This window comes from Lipophrys pholis (assembly GCF_963383615.2).
Source record: "Lipophrys pholis genome assembly, chromosome: 14".
Taxonomy (NCBI): Eukaryota; Metazoa; Chordata; class Actinopteri; order Blenniiformes; family Blenniidae; genus Lipophrys; species Lipophrys pholis.
Genome location: NC_137633.1, coordinates 15,452,034 through 15,464,826, shown reverse-complemented (window position 1 = coordinate 15,464,826; position 12,793 = coordinate 15,452,034). Strand labels below are relative to the sequence as shown.

The 12,793-nt window shown below is 42.5% G+C and overlaps 2 protein-coding genes across 9 annotated transcripts; one reads left to right on the top strand and one right to left on the bottom strand.

The window, feature by feature from the left end:
• Positions 1 to 296: 296 nt before the first annotated feature.
• Positions 297 to 4,764, bottom strand: ddo (D-aspartate oxidase). Of its 8 annotated transcripts, XM_080479689.1 has the most exons (7): positions 4,684 to 4,748; positions 4,423 to 4,532; positions 3,457 to 3,549; positions 2,743 to 2,944; positions 2,088 to 2,196; positions 1,812 to 1,988; positions 297 to 1,729 (listed from the first exon to the last, which is right to left on the bottom strand). In XM_080479689.1, the coding sequence occupies exons 4-7, from the start codon at positions 2,912 to 2,914 to the stop codon at positions 1,171 to 1,173; spliced, it is 1,017 nt and encodes a 338-aa protein (XP_080335815.1). In that variant the 5' UTR covers positions 2,915 to 2,944; positions 3,457 to 3,549; positions 4,423 to 4,532; positions 4,684 to 4,748; the 3' UTR covers positions 297 to 1,170. The 8 variants fall into 8 exon arrangements, with proteins under 8 accessions (XP_080335815.1, XP_080335816.1, XP_080335813.1 ...); XM_080479690.1 differs by lacking the exon at positions 4,423 to 4,532 and having other exon boundaries at positions 4,710 to 4,754; XM_080479687.1 differs by lacking the exon at positions 4,423 to 4,532 and having other exon boundaries at positions 4,684 to 4,738.
• Positions 4,765 to 4,833: 69 nt separating this feature from the next.
• zbtb24 (zinc finger and BTB domain containing 24) lies at positions 4,834 to 10,801 on the top strand. The gene is made up of 7 exons (XM_080479323.1): positions 4,834 to 4,848; positions 6,481 to 7,317; positions 7,800 to 7,967; positions 8,675 to 8,758; positions 8,842 to 8,925; positions 9,009 to 9,090; positions 9,633 to 10,801. Exons 2-7 carry the CDS (start codon positions 6,510 to 6,512, stop codon positions 10,504 to 10,506), a joined length of 2,100 nt encoding a protein of 699 aa, XP_080335449.1. The 5' UTR covers positions 4,834 to 4,848; positions 6,481 to 6,509; the 3' UTR covers positions 10,507 to 10,801.
• Positions 10,802 to 12,793: the final 1,992 nt, after the last annotated feature.

The following is a 12,793-nucleotide window of genomic DNA, read 5'->3' as shown; positions in this document are numbered from 1 at the left end:
GCCGACAGAGGCCACTTTCCCAAATACAACTGATTCTGATTTCTTTGCTGTGAAACATATTTTCCGGGTCTGCTAGAGTGCAGTTACTTTCCAAACATAATGGATGCTGTTGCATAGTGTTTCTTCTCCATCAGGGTATTTGAGATTCAGGTTTATTAAAAATGTAATCGTCGGGTTTCCATTTGCCTTGCAGAAGTATCGCAGTGTGTTATACAGTATGTTCCTGTGTTGACCTCGAGCCTCATAGTTTTATTGTCTGATCGAAGTTCAGGAGTTACACAAGCAGCAACGCAGGAAACAAACAAACCAAATTTATTGCAAGAATTCACTCATTGGTGTTTTAGTCATTCATTTATTACAGACTATACAGCTTTTTAAAATGTAATTTGGATAAAAACAAACACTTGACTTGCATTTAAACTTTTTTTTTATTTTAAAGTAGTAGAGTATGTCTTTTTCTGACATATACATATACACATATATATATATAGAGAGAGAGAGAGAGAGAGAGAGAGAGAGAGAGAAATAAACTATTATTAAACTTTTTTAAAGTTTTTATAGGTATTTATCCTGTCATAATACATAAATGAAAGTTTTTGCCTGTTTAAAAAAATGGGTGTAAAGATTGTTTTATTTTTTTAAAGGAAAAACTTATTTTTCAGAAATATGTGGATATTTCACAGTAATTCATATTTCCTTCTCATTGCTTATAAACTAACATTAAAACTAAAACAAAAAGAGCTTGAAATATGTCAGTTCATGGGATAAGATGACTAAAATATTTCAAATTAATGACAATTAGTTTTTTTAGATGGACCTTAATGTCATTGTTTCATACACACATTATTTAAAAGAAAACATGACTCTTCATCACTTCACAATTTAATAAACATTTTAATAAATTAAAAAAATAAAATCTTTGAAGTGATTTTGTATTCAAACTTTATTGGAAATAGAAAAGAAGCTTTACTTCTTAAGAAGATTTATAAAACCCCCACCCCTGTTGTCTAGTTATTAAATGAGCTATTTTCCATAAACTCCTCTTACACTCACTTTTGCAAAAATCTACTCATTTTAGTTGAATTTGATTTGTTGATATGTTGTATTGGAGTAAGTTACATCTTGTGAATGTTGCTTCCAGTAGAATCAGCATTTCATGGCCCAGTGTGTTCAGAGTTTAGCCTGCGGAGGCATTTCCTCAAGGCACCGCTGGACCAGCCCCAGTGCATCCCGTGCGGTACCCCAGGCCAGGCTGACTCCCCAGCCCCCGTGGCCGTAGTTGTGGACCACCGGCACCTGGCGCCCCCCCAGCTGCACCACCTCCCTCTCCACCCGCGGGTTCCTCCTGCCGGGCCTCAGGCCAACCCGCTGGCTCAGCACTTTAGCTTTTCTGAGCGACGGCTCCAACCTGCAGCAGCGCTCCATGATGCTCTCGGAGTCGCCGCGGTCCACCTGCAGCCTCCAGTCTCCCTGCTGCCGCGTCCCCCCCACCGTCACGCTGTGGGTGCCGGGGTACACGTATGTCATGCCGTCGCCGTCTCTGATGAAGTGCGTCAGCCAGGGGGCCTCCACTTGGAAGACCTGGCCTCTGACCGGGTACACCTGAATGTCGCCCACCAGGATTCTGGATCCCAGACCGGAGCAGTTAACAACGATATCATAGCTGCTACTCAACTCGTGGAGACTGTGGACTTTCCTCTGCTCTAGTTTTCCTCCAGCCTTTCTGAACCTGAAACAAGAATTCATATTGTTAGAATTCAGCCCGAGCACACAAAAAAACAAAACAAAACAGAACAATGTCACATACAAACCTCTTTTCGAGCCACGGTAAGTAAATGGAGCATTCACATTTCACGGTGGTCATCGCCTGCCCAAACTTGTGTTCGGGAAAACGCCTCAGCTCCAAATCGCTCATTTCACGAAATCCGATCACAAACTCTGACCACAGGGGTTTTTTATCAGCTGGCGGCTCCCTGAAAACCTGGTAACTTGAAGAAACACAAAAAAAAGGAACGTGAGAAGCTGGAGAGGGTAGTGTAGTGTAGTGTAGTGTAGTGTAGTGATGTGACCTCTATAACCGCTGTTACCCGGAGCTCAGGATCACTCCAGCTTCTGGTGCCACTTCAGACTGAGCGAGAGCCAACAGGTGATCAAAAGAGTCTTTGAACCATCGTCTTTGTCTCTCCAAGGGAATGTCTGGAAGATCAGTCATGTCAAACACGCTCACTTGGAATATAAGCGGCACAAACATTTATAAAAGAATGAATTTTGTAGGAGTTTTTTTCTGTATTGCAACAAGTCTTAATACATCTTATACCACAAGTCTGATTATTTTCATTTTAAATTGTTCCACATTTAGAGGAACACGGTTCTGTCTGTTTAATGAGAAGAAGTTTCAAGGTTACTTTATTTTGTAACCGTGGGTAGATTTGTTTGCACATTGTTAAATTTAGCACATGTCTTATTTCTTCAAACTTCAGTCATTCAACAACCAAACAACAACAACAACAAAGACAAGCAGTTTGGTAGATTTTCTTCTGGTGCAACGGAAATACCCACTTCTGCTGCTCATCCCACAAATGCACGAGCTTTACAAATGTGTCACATGCACTTTGGAATAAGATTTATTGCCAGAAGCAATGATAAAACAACGAAACGCATCAAACAAAAACATCTTTTGTGCATTTTTAATGATGGATTTACTCTAATTAAAGTGAGAAATATTAGATATTTTTTCCTGACCTGGAAACGCCGTAGCAAACACGATCCCCGCTGCGACATCGCTGGTGGTGTCCGGGCTGAACTTCTCCGCCAGCAGAGTAACGGAGCAGGAAGGGAGAGCCTCGGCAATACAGACCGCAGTGGAGAATCCCACCACGCCGGCTCCCACCACCGCAACCCGGACAGATTTCATCCTGGACACCACTGCAGCTCGATCTGAACCCTGCAGAGAGCAAATCCGAAAAGATAATCCACAACTATGTGAACACCTCAAAAGCCACAATTTAATCCAGGCACTCCTCTATGCAGCGACACGTTACATAACAGACAGTGACATCTAGATCACACACAGTCGGAAGAACTAGTGAAGGAGTCAGCCAAGTTATTGACACAGATTTATGATGCACTGTAAAGATAATGCAGGTTGACCTACAATAAAAGAGATTCAGTAACAAAATACCTTACATATACTAATCATTAAGTTGCCCCAACTACGACTGTCCAGTCTATTCATCGGCGTGCAACATTTTAATAATGTGGCGGTGCCACACAAAACATCTGCTGTATTACTTCTGATGCACATTATCCTGACAGGGAGCTTAAGATCAACTCTGGTGTAATATAATGTTGTATCCCAAACATACATTCAGTGTTCATGAAGGGTGAAAAAGACCAAAATCATCTATTAACATTAGTGTGAGCGAATCTGGGTTGACATGCAGAAACATGAAGTACCAGATTAGACCCTCAGAGGATCTGTGCCGAGTTCTCAGAGATGATTTCAAACAGCCCTTGTTCAGGCCCACTCCAATCGTGTGCAAGCGTGCTCTGAAGACAACACAAAGTATTGTTTTATCTCCTGCAAGTTCCAGAAACCACTCACACATGGGTGTAAATGACATGTTCAACCCTGTGTGTTCACTGCAAACTATCTGAAAAATCTTATTTTAAAGGCATTGTGTCATTCTAAAAAGGCACCGCATTCTAAACAACACTGTATTTTATTACCTGGGCGATATAAATATTTATGGTCTCAATAGTCATTTAGATGGTACAAAAGTTCTCACAACATTTGTGAAAATGTGTTGCACAATCTTGTTGCCACATCTTTTATATCTGCACATTCATTTGATATAACCTGGTATTTACGTACCTTAAACAGGACAGACCAGATAAACTGGCCCTAAGTATCTAAACTGTCACATGCAAAACATTTAACATCCCTTATTACTACAGTGAGATTATGATTGAGAGCTGATATATCTCGTCCAAGGACATTTAAACTTTACAAAGTCGGTTGCAAAAAATGTATGACACTTTCGCGAAGTGTCTTTTTTGTAATCTCTTTTAATCTACTCCAAACATCATAACAAAACATGCAGTGAAAACCTGGACGTATTAATAACCACACCTTTCCACAAACTAACCTGACTTGTGCCTGCATGTTAGTGTTTTTATTTTGTTATGAGAGATCAGCATGGACTTGATTTAATGATATAAAACAACCTGAACCACATCACTGGTTTCTAACACTGGCTGGAAAGTCTGAAATATTATTGGCAAAGTGCAGCTTGTATGGGAAATAAAGACTCACTGCAGCGTGTTCGCCCTGTCTTTACATACAAGCACAAAAACAGCCTTTTTTTTTCTTTTTTTTTACCATTGTCCGCTGACCATATCTTGAATTCACAGAAAGCACACCTTAACTCAGCTGATCCACCATGCACCGAGCTGTCACTGAAGGGCACCATCGCCCATAGTTGTTTATATTTATGCAGAGACTCCGGAGACGCACAGGTCCTGAAACAAGTCTTCCCACCAAACACAACGATTAAAACGAAACAAAAGAACTTCAGGATACAAAAAAAATAACACTGCCTTGCAAAAACTTCCCCCTAACAGCCCATTCCGCGTCTTACACAAATATTTAAACTGGTTCCGACAGGCATTTTCTTCACTTACGATTTCACATTTGATCCACAACTTACGTCACAGCCTGGAGCTCATTGACAAAAGCAGGAAGTAGTACCATCCACAGGTTGTGTCGATCAGCTAAAGGCAGATCTCGTCCAAAGTTCAAATATCGCGATAGAAACCCCGCACTTCACGTTCTTCTGTCCTACAGAGGTAAGGTCCTAAAAGATCACTATTTTAATTTACGCTGCGGTTTGAGGGTGTTTAAAGGAAAAGCGCTCGCTACGGACACATTTTCTAAAGCAGCCTGTGCAAAACGTTACTTCAGCCTGGAGCTTTGGTCGTTTCTGGTAGTTGTGGCGGGGTTTGTGGCCTGGCAGGCGGATGCTTCGTGTAGTTTGAAGCCTTTAGCTTGTTCTGCTAACCTGCACTGCATTGATCTGCAAACTCCTCCAAACACTCAGGAAACCTTCATTTAATGTGCAAAACTGCAAAATGACACCATAAAAACACGTTTTCTGCAGAATAGAGACGATTTTCCGAAGCTGGCATCAGGATCTCATATACCAGGGCTGAAACAAGCTTAACCTGTGTGTTCAACGTTTAAATAGAGTATTTATTTATTTTCTGCCTTGTAACGAAACTGCTGTTTCTTACAATGCGAATAAGCTTTAATGAAAACACTCCTTTTTTTTTTAAATTATTAGAAACATTGATTAAAATTACTTGTAAAATTGATTTTATAAACAAAAAAAAAAGCTTTTATTCAATGTTTATCGTGAACTTTTTTTCTTATTAAGATGTTTGTAGCATTTTTCAGTGATATTAATAATGTTAACAAATAAAAAACACAGCAAATAATAACAAGGTAAGTGGTACATCGTACAGACAAACTCACCCTCTCAGAGACATGGCAAAATAACAAAAGAAAAAGCTAAATATGAGATATAAAGCAAAACAATCATGTATGGAGGGGAGGTTTAGGAACTGAGTCCACAATTATAAGAACAGGAAGGCTGTCATAATGCCAGGCATACCTGCGTTCATTCATTCATTCATTTATTTACATTGTGTATAAACTGAAATATTTTCATTTATTTTCTTCTTCAAAAGAATATTTGCTCAGGCTTTTCAATAAACAGTTTTAATTTAAATTTTTACTTATTTTTTACCTGAATGAGTTTTTATGCCTTTCTTATTTCCCTTGTTTTTTTTTGTAATTCGTAACTTCGATTTAAGACTCAGATTCTTAATCACCTCTTTTTATTGTATTTCCTTTATTTCCCTCAAAAGCTCTGTGAATTCCCTTGTGTCTAAGTGGTGCTTTACAAATTCTTTTGACTTGTCTTGCATTCATTATTTTTATAAGTAAGAAAAACTAAACAAAAAACAATTCTCTAAGCATTACGTATTGTATTCATATGTTGTTGTTTTTGAAAGCGTAGGACTTAATCGTCACAATTTAAAAAAGCTTTAATCCTACTAGTTTGTTAAATCTCTTTAATTTCTTAACTTAAACCCGACACAAAAGGTTTGAAACCACTCGTGTTCCACCAACTCCACAAAATATAACATATTTTGTGGAGTTGTAAAAGCACGTTTTCTATCTTATGACAATACAATTCAAAAATGTTAGTTGAACCATTGAATGTAACTATAAAGTAACAAATTTATCTTTTGATTTAACAAGTGTTATTTTGATCACTTTGACTTACTTTTTTCTTCTTTATGTTTATGAACTTTTATGAACATCGCTGTCGTCTCTCCTCCTTACATGACCGAACCATCTCAGCCTCTCCCTTTCCCAATTCACTCTCCAACATAAGCTCCCGTTTTTCATTCCAGGAGCAGATGTGGTCATTAATGAGACGAAGATGCCTGAAAAAGCCGTAAATGAATCTTCTTCGCTCCTGGTTCTTCATTCAGAGTCGCATATTCAAAGCGTCCTGAGTGAATTCGACCGTCTCCGGAAAGGCGACCTGCTGTGCGACGTCACTCTTGTTGTGGAGGATGTGCACTTTAGGGCGCACAGGGCCCTGCTGGCGGCCAGCAGCGAGTTCTTCTCGCTCCTGTTCACGGGGGGCCGTCCGGACCTCCGGCCCACCTACCGACTGGACGGCATGGCGCCGCAGGTGTTTGCCGCAGTGCTGGAGTTCATCTACAGCTCCCAGGTGTCGGTGGAGGTGAGCAGCACGCAGCATCTGCTGGCCGCCGCTCGTCTCATGGAGGTCAACCCTCTCGTGGACGTGCTCGCTGACCTCGCTGCAGCCGAGGTCACGGGCGGCGACGTGAGGCCAGACGAAGCCGGGGAGGCCGGCGTGTTGAAACCCAAACGAGGACGGCCGAGGAAAGACGCGGGTGTGCCCGAGGTGAAGTCAAGAGGGCGAGCAGCTCACAGCGAGAGCTCGGACGACGGGACGCTCGGTGACTTGTTCGAGTCTCAGCCGAGGGGCGATGCGGATTTTAACCCCGCGGAGCCCCAGGGTCGACAGAGCAAACGCAAAATCAGACCGCCGGTCAAATATAAAGGCTACAAGGTGGGCGCAGATGCAGCAGCAAGCAAAGAGACGGGGAAGAGGGGCAGGAAGAAGAAATACCCCAACACTGAGGCTCGATGTGAGGACTGTGGGAAAGTCTTCAAAAACCACCCGTTCCTGAAGATCCACCAGAGGACTCACACAGGTAATCCGGGCTCAGCTGGCAGTGGTCAGCACTCACGCCGCGCTGTGAGAACAACCCTGGTTTGGGGACTTCATGTGTGACGTTTGCATGTTCTCCCTGTGAGTTTTCTCCAAGTGTCCCACACTTAACAAATAATTGATTCTATTCGAATGAGAGTCGTTGATCGAATCCAGGGAGCAGAAATATGCTGAAATACTAATAATCTGTCTTCTTTGTCTGAAGTTACAACGTGATGGGGTTGTATGTATCTGCACACGCACACATCCATGGTAGTACAAGTGATATTATACTAAACTCGAGGGGTTGCGCTCAAGTTTGTCTTCTGAGTATTTCTCATTGAGTTTTTACTCGTTGCCATGTGTCGTTTAGTTGAATCTTGGAGATCCCTTTCGTCTCTTCGATGTGCTTTTATTTGTGTTCTCGTGAGCGATTCAACACTTTGCAATTCAAGCTTCTCCCCCCCACCCCCCCACCACCACCAGGAGAGAAGCCTTTCCAGTGCAAAGTGTGCGGGAAGAGTTTCACCCAGAAGCACACTCTGCTGGATCACCAGCGCATGCACACCGGAGAGAAACCGTTTGTGTGCAGCATCTGCTCCAAAGCGCTTTCCACCAAACACTCCCTGCAGGAGCACATGAACCTGCACAAAGGTGGGAGCCCAAGGATTTACTGTGTGTTTGCTTCCAGGTAGAATAAAAACGCCCCATGTGTCCAATAAATATATTTAATGTTGTTTTTTTTAGTTATTAATTTGTCCACAAAGACTTGAAAAGAGAAGTGCTATTTAATTATATTTACATATATTTCTTTCTCAGTTCAGACAAGGCGTCATTTGTACAATTAATTTTGGGGTAGTTTTTGAATTTGTTCCATTTCTACACGATCAAAAGAAGATTTATATCGGCATATAAAAGCACGTTGAGTCTGTTGCTTATAGAAAGATATGATTATGTTCTATGATTGAATTTTGAGTCCAGGCTATTTGAACATATGAAGAAATAGTTATAAGGTAACCTAATGCTAGTCTAAGTGTGGTTTTTTTTAGAAGTCAAACTTTTGTCACCCTACTTTTAAATGTTTTCTTATACTAAAATGCATATTTTGGCCAAAAAACAATACGTAGATGGAAAAATAAGCCTCGTATGTTCCATGCATTGTTTTTTAATTACAGATTGTTGCATTATGAAATTGGTTATCTCATTACAACGGGCTGATTATTTGTAAAACTTTTAAACCGAGCAACATTTGGCTCATTTTTCATTCAGAAGGAAACAAGTTCAGAGATTTACGAGTTCTGTATCTCGTGTTTAAAGCATCCTGTCACACGAGTGATGGACTATTTCACTTGTTTTCTCAGAGGAAAAATCCTTCGACTGCGATAAATGTGGAAAGTGCTTCACTCAGAAGAGGCAACTGAAAAGCCATTACAGAGTTCATACAGGTAAGAAAAAAAACGGCACAAGAGAAGCGATTCGGTGTGATGACAATACAGAGTGAGGAGAAGAGAACCTTGTTGTTTTACAGGAAAGTCATTGCCGGAGTGCGCTCAGTGTCACCACAAGTTCATGGACACGGCTCAGCTGAAGAAACACCTGAGAACTCACACAGGTGAAGTCGAAGCCTCCACGTCTCTGCTATTTCAACAGGAACGCTTCTGTGTATTAAATGTTCCCTCTCCGTAATGTTCACAGGTGAGAAGCCGTTCACCTGTGACATTTGTGGGAAATGTTTCACAGTCAAAAGCACACTGCAGACTCACATCAGGATTCACAGGTGGGAGATTTCCCCTTCTTCCACCTTGTACACATCTGTGGTGATTGTCAGGGATGAAGCTTTATCAACCGTTTCATATCCAGCACGTGATTAGCAGTTTGGATCTCAAGTCTTTTTGCATCGTTTTTGCTTTCTAGTTGTCTGATGTTTGACTTTTTAGTTCTGAATGCTTCACTTTATGAGCAGCCAGTCAGTAAGTCTGCAGTTTGATGCTGGAAAGTAGCGAGCAGTCAATTTTTTTAGGGCTTTTTAAATATTTAACATATCTGCTTACTGTAAAACATTAAAGAGTAAAGTTCTGCTTAAACTGTTATACGCATTGCAAGTTGAGTCTGTTTGAAAGGTTGTAATTCATGTAAAATCTATAAAGAGCTCCATGTGGCTTTAAACTCTTTACTATTTACTTTCAGTGTGTCAAAGATGACTGCTCTGCTTTTTCTCAACACATTGATTATATGATGTTTTTCAGTCCATTTTGCTTTTAAGAAATGCATCTTGGTCATTTCAATTTCTAACATTACCACTTGAATATCCGTTTTTAGAGGCGAGAAGCCGTACAACTGTAGCATCTGCAACAAGTCGTTTTCGGACCCCAGCGCACGACGACGTCACGTCGCCTCCCACTCGGGGAAGAAACCGTTCACCTGCTCCTTCTGCAGCCTTTCCTTCACCCGCCTGGATAACCTGAGAACACACACCAAATCCCACAACAAGGAGCGGGCCGCCCCGTTGGAGAACTCCTCAGATGAGGTGGCGGGGGAGGCGGCGCCGCACGAGGAGGTTCGAAACCTCCTGCAGCTGCAGCAGTACCAGCTGCCCTCCGGCCAGGAGCAGGAGATCCAGCTGGTGGTGACGGCCGATGTGGACAACATCAACTTCGTGCAGGCCCAGGACCAGGAGATCAGCCTCATCAGCACGGAGGGGGAGGCCGCGCAGTCCTCGAGACTCACCCTCCTCACCCAGTCGTCCGGACACCTGCAGAACGTGGCCCTGGTCACGCCAGGCGAGGCGGCGGACCCTCAGATTCACGCCATCGGCATGCTGGAGGGGCAGATGTCGCACCAGCCCGAGCAGATGCACGTCATCACTCTGAGCAAAGAGGCCATGGAGCATCTGCAGGCGCACCACGGGCCTCCGCAGCCGCTGCAGCTGGCGCAGCGTCCCATCCAGCAGCTGCAGGTCATGCACCAGCCCGTCCAGCAGGTGGCACTGGCTCAGGAGAGCCCCGCTGTGGGGCAGGCGAGCCGGGGCCAGCACAGCCAGGCCATTCACGTCAGCAGCCAGAGCAGCCAGCCCATCTCCATCAGCCAGACCAGCGAGCAGATCTCCAGCCACCACATCCAGGGACAGACCTTCCAGATCCAGGCGGGGACCGTGTCCTACCTCTACACCACCGGGCTGCCGGAGGAGAGCTGAGCATGCTGGGAAATCACACTAATGTCGCCCTGGAGGAGCAGAACTAGGAACACTGCGACTGCACATCACACATTTAAAAGCATTCAAACTGTCTTCTGTCTTTAAAGTGTCACACGTTTCCACTGAAGCCAAGCGCTTCACCTTTTGAGGTTTCCTTTCCTCTTTGCTGCTGCTTCTTGTTTTTGAGGGCACAGACGTTCATTAGAGGAGAAACCATGTTGAAGATGGCCACAAATGGAACTTTTCTTCTCATTATTTGAGAGCCAAGAAATAAAATAGATTATTTACACTGCTGATGCATCATCCGTCCATCTTCTTTCCCACTTTGTCTTTATGGGCTCTCGGTGGCAGAGCAAAGAAGTCCAGACATGTCTGTCCCCTGGGACTTCCTCCAACTTTCTGGGGGGACTCAGTCACTCCAAGACCAAACCAGAGATAGAATCTCTCCAGTGAGACTCTGTTTATCCTGTGATGGACTGGCGACCCGTCCAGCCCCCTGAGACACTAAGCTGAGTTAAAACAGACCACTGCAGATGTAGTTTGGCAAAACGAATAGAAACATATGCAGTTTAATTAAAGCTCTCATGTCTCTGATGCCTAGATGTTACCTGTCATATGAGGGTATCAGAAAATCTTCAAACTATACTTGAATCGTCCTGTCTGGATTACAGAAAAGCATTCATATAGAGGAACAACATCAATTCTTAAAAGAAAAACAAAAAACTAATATTTGTGGTAATTTCATTATGCTCCTTAATTGGATTTAAGAAATTAGGGGGAAAAAATCTCACTTTCTTTACTGTGGCCCCTCAATTTATCATTGAGCACGTGTAATATGATACCAGCCTCATCATCTTACCAGCTACTTCTGCTTCTGGATCACATGATATTAACAGATCAAATGTCCAGAATTGATCTATATTGAACTTTAATATAAGAAAGTCACTTGGAAAAAACCTTAATTGTTACAATTTTTGAACATCAAACACTTTGACATCTTAAATGTGACGGAACAAGGAGAAAACATTAAGTAACTTACATAACGATGGTCTGAATAGCATCAATGTCTCTAACATGAGATCCTCTTTCAAACTGATACTAGTAATTCAGTTTCTGATATTAGCATTGCAAATTAAATATGAACCAAAGTAGCATGAGTAGCTGTTTTTAAATAAACAAACAGTAATTAAGCAATGAAAAGTGTTTTAGTAGAAACTTTCTTAAATGTGTTTGCCCTTATAAATTATTTCAATTCCACCCATGGACGAACATAAAACTGTAAATCTACATAAACAGAGTGTCAGCAGGTGAGACGAGCTGCTCCAGGATCCAAACTGCACCTCACAGGTCTGGTAGCAACACCTCAGCCGTCCGGACACGCAGGCGAGATGCATCCTGGAAGAAAAAAAGAAATAAAACAAAATATTCTTAAATAACATCCAAATGCTGGAATTCTCCATCGAAAACAAATATCTAATAAAAGATTAGGTTGGGGAGACCGTGGTAATAAAGGGCTTCACGGTTATTATTGCAGCATTAAACTCTTCAAATGCTGTTTTGTTCCTGCGTCAGGCTCCGTCTCACCCTCGTGTGCGAGCGTCCCCTCCATGTCTCGGCCCGCTCGTGTCTCGGCTCTGCTGCAAAGTCCTGCAGTGTGCTGTAGGTCGTGAAGCTGCCAAGCTGCTGCTGAGCGCTCCTGTGTGGACCTGAGACAGAAATAACACAGAGACCCAGAGCAAAAAAAAAATACATACATATATATATTAAAGTTTAAAATGTCGTCTCGAAAAACTGGCTTTAACTTCTCTTGTGAAACGGCGTGAGCAGCTCAGCAGGCATGACGTGATTCTCTTCCTCACTTCCTTTCACTGCAACACTGAGGTCGTGTACCTGCTGAGGGGCTTCTGGTGCTCAATCTGCTGAGTGACAGCGTGTAATAAGCCCGGCTTTGACCTGAGAAAGAACAAATATGAAGAGAAGCAGAGAAAGAAATGTCAAGAGTGCTCGAGGCAGATGGAACAAATCTCTCAGGACGCACCCGGTCCAGAGAGGCTCGAAAAATACAGTTACTGCCAATATAAGAATATGTCAACACAGACACAGACATTCTTTCTTCTGTTATTTTCTTCTCAGTAAAGAAATCATACTTTATTGAGGGGAAGTATTGATCTGTATTCAACCCTGTTCTAGTCATAGTTAACTCATATACATATGTACCTGTTAATTACAACTAGTCCACATAAACTAAGATATCACCACCGTTACTGTCGCTAAAATTCTCCCCCAC